At 34.0% G+C, this 14598-nt stretch overlaps 1 protein-coding gene across 1 annotated transcript in view; it reads left to right on the plus strand.

Moving 5' to 3' along the window:
* The first annotated feature begins 3863 nt into the window (after positions 1 to 3863).
* LOC106720028 (proton-coupled amino acid transporter-like protein CG1139) overlaps positions 3864 to 14598 on the plus strand; it is a 37969-nt gene continuing 27234 nt past the window's right edge. Inside the window, exon 1 of the mRNA XM_014514573.2 lies at positions 3864 to 4034. Within this exon, the coding sequence (XP_014370059.2) occupies positions 3966 to 4034 (69 nt within the window). The 5' untranslated portion in view covers positions 3864 to 3965. The remainder of the gene's footprint in view (positions 4035 to 14598) is intronic.

A 14598-nucleotide genomic window follows, 5' to 3' on the forward strand; every position in this document is an offset into this window, starting at 1 on the left:
AAAACAACTAGCCTCAATATAAAACCGAATTAATATTATTCAAATATTTATGAATTAATGTATCTATTAATTATGACTAAAATATGACACTCCAATGAATTAAGAGTAGTTTTTTTTCAGATAGTTTATTTTCGTCTATAAAGCATTTTTTAAATAGGTAATTTTTTGGTATTTTAAAGTTGTTAGACATTTCCAAAGTATTATATTATTATGTAGATATAATAAATCGTAATATAAAAGCTAAACTCTAGAATATATCTCATGAGGGCTTCATTGAATACGTACGGATACCGACAAAGTATTCAGGATCTTAAAATAGTGTAAATACGTTTATGTAGCATTGTTTTTTACAAATGTGATTTAAATATCAACATTTATTTATAAAAGTAGTTTTTTTTATAAAATTGTACAATTTTGTTTTATTAACAATTAAATTATAGTATATATTGTTAGGATTGATAAATTTATTATAAAATTAAAAAATAATATTGGTGATTGTGATTTGTAAGAGATAACACAATATTGTCATGTGTTTGAATATATTTAATTGTATAAATATTGCAAATAAAATTCATTTACTGATTCCGTGGTATTATTATTTCATACATCACTAACGAGAGCGGTGTAGCGACACAAATGTGGCTCTACTCCACCCCATCCATTTCATATTAAATTAACTTTATTGTAAGTTACCCGTGTCCTTAACAAGAGTGAAGACAAGAATTTGGTCAGTTATCTATGTATTACACATGATTTAGTGCACATCATAAAGATGTACACTCAGGGCCCTGTATTGTACCACTGCAACATTTTTCGTACATACACATTTTAAAGCTGCGTCCTATGGGTTATTGTTTCCGCGATGTCGTCTCAGTAGTTACGAAACTGTTGCTTTTAAAGTTGAACGGCGCCAGATACCCCGATAGCAAATATTTAGAAAAAATCACATTTACACTTTTTATTTATATATTTAAATCGTCAACTTAAATGGCTTTATCGATTTTGAAATGTGATATGTCATTCGATTCTTTATCTTCCCAAAATTGTTAATTAATTGTTAGTTGGTGTTAGAAAAATATTAAAGTACAGTAAGGAAATTAATCAACAGACGCGATCTCTCGGTCTCCTCTCGTCATTATAATCCAATCAGTGCCATCCTGTCGGCGCCCTATATCCTGGACGTCAGTCACCTGACTTATTTCTTACTCTGCACTCGCACGACGTCCCGGTTTATTCTTGATACACTATTGTACGAATTTTCATTAACTATTGAAGTAGGTTTTTATGGCACCCTGCGTCGCAATGCTTTATTTCTAAGTTTGAATTAAGTACTTTTGAGCGCTATTTTTGTTTTCCGATAGCCGTTATGTCATTACAATTTTGTCTATTATTTGCCATAACCATAAATCGCATTAGTGTAAACTGCAATGTTTACTTGCGTATGTAATTGTTGCTTATCAATGCAATAGTTAGTTCCGAACAAATGTATCACGTATTTAGCAGGTCATTGTTCAACAAGTCGTAATTGTTGATCGTTTACGTTGGCTAGGACTAAATATATATTGATTGAATGCACCGAACAGATTCTATACATAACATTTTTTATTAAAGAATTTACAATAGATCCCAGTAGAACGTCATCGATACATTTGATTAGGAAATTACCTGTTGTTAATGTAATTCTGCGTGTGCATACTGACTAAATCAATTTACGCTGTTAGTATCACACTACGTACTATTTTGATCTTAGAAACGATAGAAACGACATCCTCCTGTGCTCAGAATCAAAGTAGAGTCAGCAGTGTGGCTGCTAACTCTACTTTGATTCTAAGCACAAGTGACGTTGCTTGAATATGCATGTCCGTCCAGGAAAATCCACGTCCTCATAAAAAATAAGTAAATACACTTTGTTTCCAAACTTGCTTAAAAAATTTAGAAGCCGGGAAAATCCCACGAAATCACAACAAACATAGAATATAAAATGTTTGGACCGGATATTTTTTATGCTTTTTTACACTTTTCTATATTTTCCTATAGGCTTTTTCTCAAATTTATACTTGGTCTTTCTTAGTTTCGGACAAAGATGGTGACGGTGCATCTTTTCTTCCGTGGGCCATGCACTAATATTTGTGCCATTGGCCATCGTATCGTCTTTATCGACCTTTATCGAGTATAAAGTACACCAAAAACCTCACACTAATTTCGTCAATTGACGATGACAATACAAAGGCGATTGTCACAAATATTTGTGGCAGGCCCACTGCGTTAATGCGTTTGCTTCCTTCTTAAAAACTGTGTTAAATATTTATTTGACTTGATTTAATATCTGACGGTTTGATTATCAATAACTTTTATTCAAAAACTTTATGAACTTATCTTACTTCTTACTAATATTATAAATGCGAAAGTTTAGATGGATGGATGGAGTTTGTTTAAAGGTATCTCCGGAACGGCTCAAAGGATCTTGATGAAAATTGTCACAAGTGTAGAACATAGTCTAGAAGCACACATAGACTACTTATTACGTTTCTTTTTATTCCGTGCGGACGGAGTTGCGTGTGACAACTAGTCAAATAATAAATTCACCTACATATTGAATACTATTTTGTAATATGCAACTTGCGTACTATTCTACTCCTGATTATGTATGTCTGAAGTATATGGTTCTTTATAGAAGGTATGTACAATTGAGGGCGTCATTTCGTTGATAGTAATGAAGACATTTATGACTCAGTGTGACGTATTTGTACAACGTACTGGTGACGTCACAAGAATTTAGTCAATTAAAGCCGCCCGCCCATTGATGCTAGCATACTTCCCCCTCTCTCCGTCATAGACTCTTGGTTTTCACGGACAACTGTTCCACTTGTGTTTACTCAATAAGAATAAATAAATTCTTATAACAATCCATAAATATTTAATAACTGTTGCGTTAAGTGCATTTATAAAAGAAATTGGTAGCAATATTTGCTTACTTATGCGATATGCACAAACAACAAACATATTGGAATGTTTGTATTTGTAATGATCTTGATTCTTTATTAACTGATTATGATATAAATTATCTGGCTATTGATAAATGAAGCGAAAACATCGGAACACTTTTGAGAAGAATTTTTGGTACGCGAATGTGCAGGTTATTATATTGAGATTTGTGGATAAAAATTTCAGAAGGAAAGGAACAGTCAATCGACCGCCAACAGGATTTATAAATGTAGCAATTATGAATTCGTTTTGAAGCACGAGCCAATCAACAGTGCAAATTGAAGATTGGCCGGATGGCATCTTTAGACAATTCTAATGGAAAAATGTAATCAAGTACTGAATTTCAGTCCAGATTTGACTGAATTAGTAAATGTTCGGGGGCAGTTCCGACAGTGTCTCCACAATAAATCTTCAGTTTTGCCGATCAGAAAACTCCATGCAAAACTGTTTCAGTATTTTTTGAAGTAAATAATTATTTAGTACAATCAATAGCAGACTACAATAAATAATCATTTTGTTCACATGCTTGGGACGCTATGCTTATGTATTATTCAGGTTTATTTCGTTAAATTCATATTTAGGCCATAACTTACTTCATCCATCACTTTCATTTCGTGGATCGCATTTCGTTTGGTGCCTGGCTAGCCGTAAAGCATCTTAGGCAATTGATTCCAGTGTGGTGCAGATCTACTGAAAGGAACTACCAACCCAAACGACTCGTTGAGTTCCGTAATGTTGAACAGTTACATTGGGCATAATCCACGGCGGGCTAGAAGAATTTACGTTATAAACGAGCACCTGATTATGTTGGTGTTGTGCCGTGCGGGAACCAGGCGCGGCGCGGGCAAGACGTCACGCAGGCGCTATAAGTGCGGTGCGCGTGCGCGCCTTCGCAATCATTCGCGAAAGCGCGCGCACGCCGCGCACATCGCATCGCATTCGTGTCTCTCAGTGACAACCTGTGACATCACTACGACAAAATGCCGAAAAATATTTTAGCGGAAATGGGCTCCCAGGTGGGATTGACCCCCGCCGTCCAGAATAGAAAGGTGCGTACATGTTTTTTTTTTTCGTAAAATATCTATTATGTATATTTATATGTTTACTAATTATGTATGCGAATATATTTTTTCACGGCGTTTTTTTTAACTGTAGCGAATTTTGTGTAGAATTCTTATGATGTATAATATATTGTGCGAATATATTCTTATATATTTTAAAATGTTACTGTATCAACGAATCTTACAAGATTGTTGAGAGATAGTGATATTAAAAGCTTCATATAAGACGTTAGCTTATGAATTGCAAGCACAGGGCAAAAGGAAAATAATTAAGTAATTTTCTTCCTTATTCATTTTTCCTTTTCTCAATATTGGTCTTAGATCTTATGAAATTAATTAAAATTTGCACTTAAACAAGCAGTCTTGTTTAGGTAACTGGTTATTAAGAAAACTTTAGGGATCTATTATCTCATTATTCGATCACTGTCTTCCTTGGCTTTTGGAAAATTAGAGTTCTCGATCAATATTTTATTGAATATTGTCTTGGTATCCGAGGTCGGTCATTAACTACATTAAATGCATTCGTTGATCTCTGGGCACATTACTCCTTTCGCCCACATCTGAATTTTTATTTCGTAATACGAGTTTTTTTTTATTGTTCCACATCTTTTTATGATGATTGTTAGCCCAGTTTTATGCGAGTCACATAAATTGTATCATTCGATTGCAAAACTGTGAATTTTTACCGAGACAAACATTGAACGAAGTAATTAACTACAAGATGAAAACGGTGATAAGAATTGGTAGACGTTGATAAGTGACTAGTGAGATCTGCCAAGCTTATTAAAATTAAACGTGAAATGGACCAACCTATGTAGTATCCCACTTGATAAAAGTAGAAACTACTATTTATGCGGTAAATTTAAACTTTTTAGTAAGCAAAGAGATTGTCAAACAAAATCTTTTCGTCGATAAAACGGTAGCGCGGCCGCGAGGTCGGACGTAAATAAATCGACCGACCCAATGTCAATATCGCTTTTCAATATGTAAACGCACAACATTGGGTAGCAGATTTGATCCGGCGACCCGAGAAGTGCATCGCATGAACGCTAATTGGTATGCGACTGCAGAAAATAACCCTCAGCGACAACCATAGATGGAATGTTCTCGAATTTTGCCTTCCGGACAAATGCACCGTTACAACGTATTATTAACAAAAAGTGCATCCGCCGCCTTTCAGCTGTTTCAATTATTATGTATCAATAAGCTGCCTTACATAATTCCCTTTTTAATCGGGAAGACATGGCTGTAAGTTATTTAGGGAGGAACTAGTAAATAAATATAATATTGATTATTTTATTTTATTTTGATAAGATTATACTGTTATGCTGTATTATTTTAGACTTGAAGATGCTAGTAGAAGATAGTATTGTGCCTTTTTTGTCGTATGTCAAGTTTTGAAACTTTTTTGTATCAATTAAAGTAGTAGAAATTAATAGAAAGACTCAATTATAGGTCAACATTGCTTTATTGGTTTTTTAAAATATAAAACTTTTGCTATTTTATATAAAACAAGTCGTTAGCTAAAATGTTACGTACAGTCCCAGACATCTACGGTGTCCCACTTACAAAAAAAATACCTATTTTCCTTGCAATTGGAAAAACTCCGCCCCTTTTTATCAACAGTAGTAACAATGCTCGTAGATGTTACAGGTTTTTTTTTACAATTTACAAAGAAAGATTCATTTCATATTATAAAACATAAAATAAAAATAAAAAACACTGTCTAAAAATTTTAGTTTGACTAAAATTCGAAATAACAACGTATAAAAGATATTCAGCTTTGTCGGACAACTAACATGTAAAGTGAGTTTTATTTAGGCATTTAATTTTGGCAATTTTCATTTTCGGCGGTCCAAATGAGACGGATATTATGCGGCATTTAGCATATATACCGTTCGAAATAAATATCTTTACATTTTTTTAATGAGAAACTTTTCAAATTTATTACACCTTTTAAAGTTGATTTATATTATTTTCTCCACTTTATTCGTGTAATGACTAAGGCTTAAATTATTTTTTTATTTATGCTGATGTTTATACTATTGTTTATATATTTTTTTATATCTTAATTAAATGAAATTATTGAGTTGTGCTATTTGACAAGCACAGATAAGTGAGAGATCACTTATATATTTGATCGCATCGAAGATTAATGGAAAATTATAAAACGTTATAATAAGTGATTGTTATTAAGTGAAATAAACAAGGGGTTGTTAGTATCAGTGATTAAGCATCATGATTTATGAACGGCTCGTGAGGACGTCGCGACCGGACACAAGAAGTCTGTCGTTGACGCCAATGAATACGACGTTTGTTCAAGTTTCTCTCATCCTACTTTAAATCTGTTGTGTATGTTTCATATCTAACATTGTTATGTCTATAGAACTTTGATTAGGTCAAAACAGAATAATAAATTACAATTAATTATTTGTACAATTTTCTTTCTACTTGATTCTTTACTTAGTATACGTTTTAAGGTACTGTTTCACCGCAAAACCTGTGAATACCACTAAGATTCGTGAACTATTTAAGTAAGTCGCAGATCCTTAAATATAGGAGTACTACAATATTAATCTTACTTCTTACTCATATTATAAATGCCACTGTAAAGATGCATGTATAGTTGGATGTTTGGTATCAGGTATCAAAACAGATCTGGATGAAATAGAAACAGATCGATATAGATGTAGAACACAGTCTGTAATTACACATAGGCAACTAATTAAGATTTTTTTAATTGCTCGCGAACGGAGTGGTGGACAACAGCTAGTAATATATAAAGTTAAAGTATACAATTGCACTGAATGTCATTTATTGTCATAAGTATAATCCAGGTCATTTCCGTCTACGTCATGTTCAATAGCGAGAACAAAATAATTTATATATAAAATCACTATGTGAGTGTAACAGGATTTTCGTAATTATGAAACTTAGAAATGCCGCATGCTACCGATAGCGTAATAGCGACGACAGCAAACTTCGGTGCGTCTACAGCAAACGTCAACTGCCGCCGCTGATTGCTTCAAGCAGTCCCTGTTTGTTGACCATTGAATTTACGTGATTGTTCGTACATTTAAGTAGTTGAAGTGTACTAATCGTCTTCCCACGCCCGCATAAATCCATGTCGCAACGTAAACGCCAAATATATATAGATGAATGGTTGAGCCATCTGCAACTCTATTTCTATTCAATTTCCAAACATTGCAATTGCCAAAAATGTACCACCGGCGACAGGTGGCGCCATAGTTCTGTCGTGTGCGCGCCACCCTATTCACATACACAAATTGTTGTCTCACTATTAATGGATAGTACTGCAAAGATGAACTGGCTAATAATCTTTTAAATCCAAATAAATAAAAAATGACGTTTCCGTTCTCACAATTCTAGAGGATTGATACTTTTTGAAAGTTGTTTCTTATTTAAAAAATCATTGTCGCCCGCGACTCTGTCCGCGCGGCATTAGAAAAACAATTTATAAGTAGCTTATGTGTTCTTCCAGACTATATTCTTAAACCTTGCCAAAATTCATCAAGATCCGTTGAGCCGCTCTGGAGATACCTTCAAACAAACATCCATCCATTCATGCATCCATCTAAACATTCTCATTTATAATATTATTTAGATATTAGAATCTTACTCATAATTCCGCGCGGTCGGAGTCACGTGCGACACCTAGTATATCATATTTTTCAATATTTGATTCTATTTGCGAAAACACCAAATACGATCCCATTTGTCGTACCTGGCGGTCAAGCGCTAATCGCACTACGACATTAAGCAAACAGTCGAGTTCAGTGGAGTCGAAATCGCGGGTAATTCGCGCGGTCGCTTGTGATGTTGCAATTATCGTCGGTGAGTAACGCCCGACTTGCCGCCGGCTGACGAGCGCATGCGGCCCGCGCCTCCGCATACCGTTATTTTATAGCCAATATCATTACGAACTAAATATTCCAATGTAGGTTTGTCACGGGGTAGAATTTTAAACAATAACTGAGATACAACGTCTCCTAGCTATTACGTAATAAAGTCTATAAGAATATACTGTACGCAAAATATTAAGTAATAAATAAATGTAATTAATACAAAGTTAGTACAATAGTGAAAATAAAATATTTAAAGGGTAGCGAATTCACGTATGACGTAGCAAATTTAGTTGTATCTTCCGCAAAGCAACCGTTAGATTTGGAAATCTTTGGGCTAAGGATCGTGAGCCTTAGTTCACCTTTCGATTCAGGCTGTGCTTATGTTTTACATCAATATATAAAGAGTCTAATAATACGTTCACATTACGATAATTTCAATGGTAATATGCAAAAGTCGTTTTGTTCCGAGATACGAGACAGAAATCACCAGACGTCAAATTTTAAGACAAAAAGCGCTTAAACAATGAACTTGTGTTAGACATGTAATTAGTGGCATTTGTTATCATGAGTTTTAATTCTCAGCTTTGCAAGCAAAATTAGAGGTACGATAATTATGTTTTTATACGAATGTTTCAGCAATGGAAACCCAAGGCGACCATGTAACTGAATGAGTGAGTGAATGAATTTTAGGAACGTGTATTTCTTAACGCATGAGATGTATAAATAACCAGAAATAGTTGATTTTTATTTTTGAAAAAAAATATAGGGTGTTCTAAGTTAGTTGATGTCTATCTAAACTTGGAGACATCACGATCTTATGTTTACCCACTAATTGTAATACATGTTATTGCGTTCGCCCGACGATTATGAACGGACACTATGTTATTAGTGTGTTTGCTATTTTTCCTCATCTAATCACAGTAGTTTTCCACTACGAAGACCAACCTAGTTTCTATAATCATTATTCGTGTCTTTATGTTTATCGTATTGTCACTTTTTCACGTTCTCAAGTCTGTTACTAGTTAATTCTAATATAATCTTTTTTGTTTAAACTTTTTCAATAGTTAATTTCTTCTTAAATTGTCAATGTATTCTATTAAACTTGTGACATCTGGTATTGTTCAATTGAATTTAAGAAAAAAGTGAACGAGCTGTTTGCAGACGGGCTGTCGGCGGCGCCGGCGGCGGCGTCTGTGGAACAATTTAAGCAATCTTCCCGCGACCGAGTTCCCGACACTATTTACAGAGGTACAAGGACAACGCTAAGGTCGCGTTAAAAATAATTCCTGTCTATAACTAAAGAACGCGCCGACGTTCGTCTAGAGTCGGCCGAGGACGCTAATGTCTTATTAATTTAAACTTACCTTGTTAACAACCGAATGACGCAGGAGAATAATGTTTTTAACGTATCTTTCTATTACCTGACTTACTTTTGAGGGTACTGCTTTTCACGTGTCATGAATGTCTTTAATGTATGTCAATTCTATTGTGACATCATATTATCGCTTAAAGGACTAAATCGATTTAGACGAGTAAGTTGTCTTTCAATTCGTATTCTTCCCTTTAATGTTTGTTTTTTTTGTTTCATAATTAATAAATAATACTTTGACTATCGCATTTTGGATCATGATTATTAAACAAACAATGTAATGTATTTGAAATATCACGATTCGAGTAGGAAATGAATAGAAAAAGCAAATAATTACGTTCTATGTTGTCAAAGCCTTCATTATCATAACAATACATAGCAGCCGGCTCTGATGCTACCTCATTCAGATCTCCGTTGGACTAAGATAACTAGCAAACTAGTAAAGTTTTGGTGCGGTGGTGAACCGTCTACACTATTTCGAGTATTTTGTTTAGATAAAGCCTCTCTTTTCTAGAAAAGTTGAAATTTACTATTGCTATGTCTGTACTTTACTTATATATTGCTTATCAGTCAATTGGGGTGAAACGGTAGCGACAAGTGCACGTGAAGTGTCTGTGCTGAACAATGCCGTGAATCTACACTATATATTGAAGATACTAAAAGAAATTTAAGAAAATTACGAATTTTGTCGTCACTCTTGTATGAGAACCTTGAAGTGTTTGCTGCACTTTTTTAAATATCATAAATAAATAAGATCATGGATCGTACGTAAGTAATGTTTAGTAATTCAGTACCAATTTTCTGAACAGTAAGATTCCCATAATCTTAATATCGGACATTATTGGATTTTATCAACTTTATTCAATCCACTCTATCTACTGAGACGAGATCGTTTGTCTATATTATGGGAACTCTCCCGAGGTTTTACAAGAAAATTGCACACTTGCACTTTTCATCTATCATCTAACTCATGATTCCATCTCGCAAAGATTAATTAAATCTATGTAGTCTATGTAGCCAACGTAAATTTCATAGTTATATAAATGAAACATATATTAAAAAAATGTTTGTATACAAGAATAGTTGAGGCATTAGTCATAGTATTGCGGCAGTTGTTTCGGCGAGGTGGTCGCGTACTCCGCATGCCGCGTCGCCATCCAACGCAACGTGACACAGCCAATGCCACGACCGTGCAATTACACGTGGAAAATAACCAAAACAAATATTAATTGTTTAATAATTACCTACACAATTTTATAATAATTTTAACAGATCATTTGAATTTACTAATACATTTGTTGTAACCATTCCACCTAAAGTACGAGTAGACGACTGGATTTGAACCCTCGACTTCTACTACATGATCTGCTAGCCGCATTCATAAACATTAGGATGTTGGCACTTCAACTAGTTCTTTTAATATGTTAGTTTTTAAATGATTTGAAAATGATTTGCTCTTTATTTATATACTTTATATTATACGGTACAGGTACATATTTCATCCGGCTCGAGGGACGGAGTCACCGCCATGCACATGCAAACACCAAAACCTGTTCTGTATATACCTGACGTTTTATTTATTGAAATAGTTTTTATCACGTGTTTCATCTCAGTTTTGTAAACAATGTTTTAGTGTTTTGTTTCGGATCCGGAGAATTGTCACAACTTATGTAAAATATAGGTACGATTTTCAGGCACTGAAGTGTACATATTTATAACAAGCTATCGCCCGCGACTCCGTCCGCGCAGAATTCAGAAAAAAACGTGATAATTAGCCTATGTATTCTTCCAGACGATGTTCTATATCTGTGCCAAATTTAATCAAGATCCGTTGAGCCGTTCCGGAGATACCTTCAAACAAACATCCATCCATCTAAACATTCGCGTTTATGATATTAGTATGATGTATACAACAAGCTTAAGTTTTACAGCATTAGTGTAAATCAGTTTGGAGGTAAAATAATTCAACTTTTCAGAACTTCATCGATTATTATCAACACGTGTCATTAAAAACAAAAGGAGAAAGTGTTAAATAACAAGTGACGTCATTAATCCACAAACCACTTTAGTTTATGAACACTGTAATAAAAGAAGGTTTTTATTATTTTGTTTATCTTATTACATAATTGATGTCGATGTCGTGTTAGCGTCGCTTTGGGTACCCAAAACATGAATCCGTTTCTTTTGTTATGTTCTGAGAAAAACGAAAAATAAATCCTTACATTTGAAGTTTGTACAAAAATTAAGAAATTGATGCGATAAATTAACAAGCATATGTCAATTGAGATTTTATTTAAAGTTATTATTAAACGAATATATTTTGATTCCAAATAAAGTATTTTTCCACGCTTTATTTGCTCTAGTTGTATTGCGGTTTTGGTACTTAGTCATATTATAAATTGACTACGTAAATAATTTTATGTTATTCTAATAGGTAATTATCTTATGATATTTTATGGAAAAGCGATGATCGACAAATGTGTTTATTCAAACAAATATTTTATAAGGTGCGCTAATATCACGGCACAATATCGTTAAGTAATAGCAATCGTGGTTTATAAAACCTTTTTTTTTCTATCGAAGGGCCATAAAAATATTGTGCTTAAGTAACATGGATGGTAGAAGAATGAATCGACTGTGAATACCATCACACAGAATTATAGAATAGCCTACAGCCTACAGGAACTGAGTTTACGCGATTCTATGTTTTACCTAGTCAGTAATATTCTTTACCCTCCGTTTTCTATCTTTATTGCACTTAGATATTTTCTCTCTTTTTCCCCTATCCTACAATAAGTAACTTAGTTCTGTTTTCAATTTAAGTTCAACAATTCACGTCTGAACCCTAATTCTTTTTTTTATCTTTAAGGCTTTGTAAGCGATTTTATTACTTACAAAGTCCTTGCTTTTAAGTATTTTGTGATGGGTAAACGACCTCAATGACATAAACAAAACATATGAATCACGATAACATCTTGTATAAACATTTGTATTTTTTAACAACAAAACAACTACGATTTCCATAATGGATGTTTTTGACATTGTATTACTAGGTCAAAAAAATTGTAATGCTCTACACGACTTCAAAATTGCTTTAGGAGCAATTATTATAATTACCAGCGAATAAAGTTTAAGTAATTGAACAGGTGTGAGAATGTGTTTAAAATAATTGCTGTAGATGGCGCGTAATTTCGGTATCCATAGCAACGGCAGATACGCAATTGAAATTCTACAAATTATGATTTGAAACGTTTACATACAATGACTTTTCAGTACCGAAACCCTTCTATAAAATATATTAACATCTTCCATTTTCTTTAAATAAACAGAGACTACAATATCTTTTAAGTCAAGTGTAACTGTAGTGGAATTTCACATTAACTTTGAACACTTGTGTTCTCCATCAGCTACCACACTCGCTGCTTACCAACGATAGTTCCAGCACCGAGACAGTAGACTTGTATTAATTTTCCTTAACACAGCAAGCCCCGGCCCACTTGTATAGCCGGCTTAACAGTCGCCATCTGGTGGACGAAGGCCTCCAACTGACCAGACCTTATCTGTCCAGATTACCGGTCCAGCCTACTCGTACTTACGCTGCGTCGACCTCGTAACCCCGAGGTTTATACCTCGGGGTGACGAGGTCGTGACTCTATCGTCCGGCGCGGGTTTTTTGAAAAATCATGATTATTGAATCATTATTATGCGTATGCTTGCGAAATGCGATCTGTACCAATAAATAAATAAACGCCTACTTAATTTCCATTTAATGCGCTCTTGGCAAATCTCCTTCATCTCTTCCACATTCATACATCAACGAATAAGTTCTAAAGTTTAAAAATAGCCTTGTAAATATGTCACCTTGTTTCCTAAAAGATATCCGACCCATTTTATTAATATTTTTTACCTTTTGGTTTTACCCGTATTTTCAGTATAAAATCGAATAATTTATAGAATAATATAGTGACTTTCATATTGATCTTAATCAAAATTGTAGGTATATTTTTTTTAATTGATTGGTTTACCTTTAAACTCATTTCATATTATAACCTTGCGGTTGGAGTGCCCACTTTATAAGAATGATTTCATTGAAAATTTTGTGTTAAAGGAAAAAGGAATTTTGCATTCTTTTTAGTAATGTTTTTATTTAGATTAATAAAAACTTCTTGTGTAGTTTAAGTGTTTCACTTGATAAATCAGAATTTAATTCAAACTAGCTTTTACCCGCGACTCCGTCCGCGCGGAATAAAAAATAGAAAACGGGGTAAAAATAATCCTATGTCCGTTTCCTGGTTCTAAGCTACCTGCCCACCAATTTTCAGTCAAATCGATTCAACCGTTCTTGAGTTATAAATAGTGTAACTAACACGACTTTCTTTTATATATAAAGACTAGCTTTTACCCGCGACTCCGTCCGCGCGGAATAAAAAATAGAACACGGGGTAAAAATTATCCTATGTCCTTTTCCTGGTTCTAAGCTACATGCCCACCAATTTTCAGTCAAATCGATTCAGCCGTTCTTGAGTTATAAATAGTGTAACTAACACGACTTTCTTTTATATATATAGATATAGAAGACTAGCTGTTTCCCGCGACTTCGTCCACACGGAATAAAAAAAATGCACACAAGATAAAAAAGTTCCTATGTCCGTCTCCTAGTTCTAAGCTACCTCCCCATCAATTTTCAGCTAAATCAGTTCGACCGATCTTGAGTTATAAATAGTGTAACTAACACGGCTTTCTTTTATATATAAAGATGTAGGTAGGTAATTATTTTCGCGAATCTACATGTATCCTGTAAGCTCAACGGCTATGCCTGTTTTGATATTGGACATATCATACGATTCAGATTTTCCCTTGATATGTCGCAGGAAATAAAAAATGAAATTATTGTGTTGTGATTTAAACTTGTCTAAATATAGTTTGTAGTGTAGAGTTAGTAACTACGCTTGTAGTGTTTAGCGAGCGTGAGATCATGGCAGTTGTAAGTGGATGATGCATTACCTCGGGACAATTAACACCATCACTTCTAGCCCGATTAACATGTCGTCAGACCACTTTAAATTTACAGAACTTTTTCTATCATAATTCTTGGTTAAATTTAATTTTAATCCAATAAAATTAAGAAAAGTCTCAGGGCTTTACCATAAAAACTTAGACAGTAGTTTCAGTTTCAAATACATTTTAGCTTAAACATACGTCGACCCTTTTATACCGTGACTCTATCGTCCGGCGCGGGTTTTTTGACAAATCATGATTATTGAATCATTATTATGCGTATGCTTGCGAAATGCGATCTTAACCAATAAATAAAAAA

Source organism: Papilio machaon, chromosome Z, assembly GCF_912999745.1.
Source record: "Papilio machaon chromosome Z, ilPapMach1.1, whole genome shotgun sequence".
Classification (NCBI taxonomy): Eukaryota; Metazoa; Arthropoda; class Insecta; order Lepidoptera; family Papilionidae; genus Papilio; species Papilio machaon.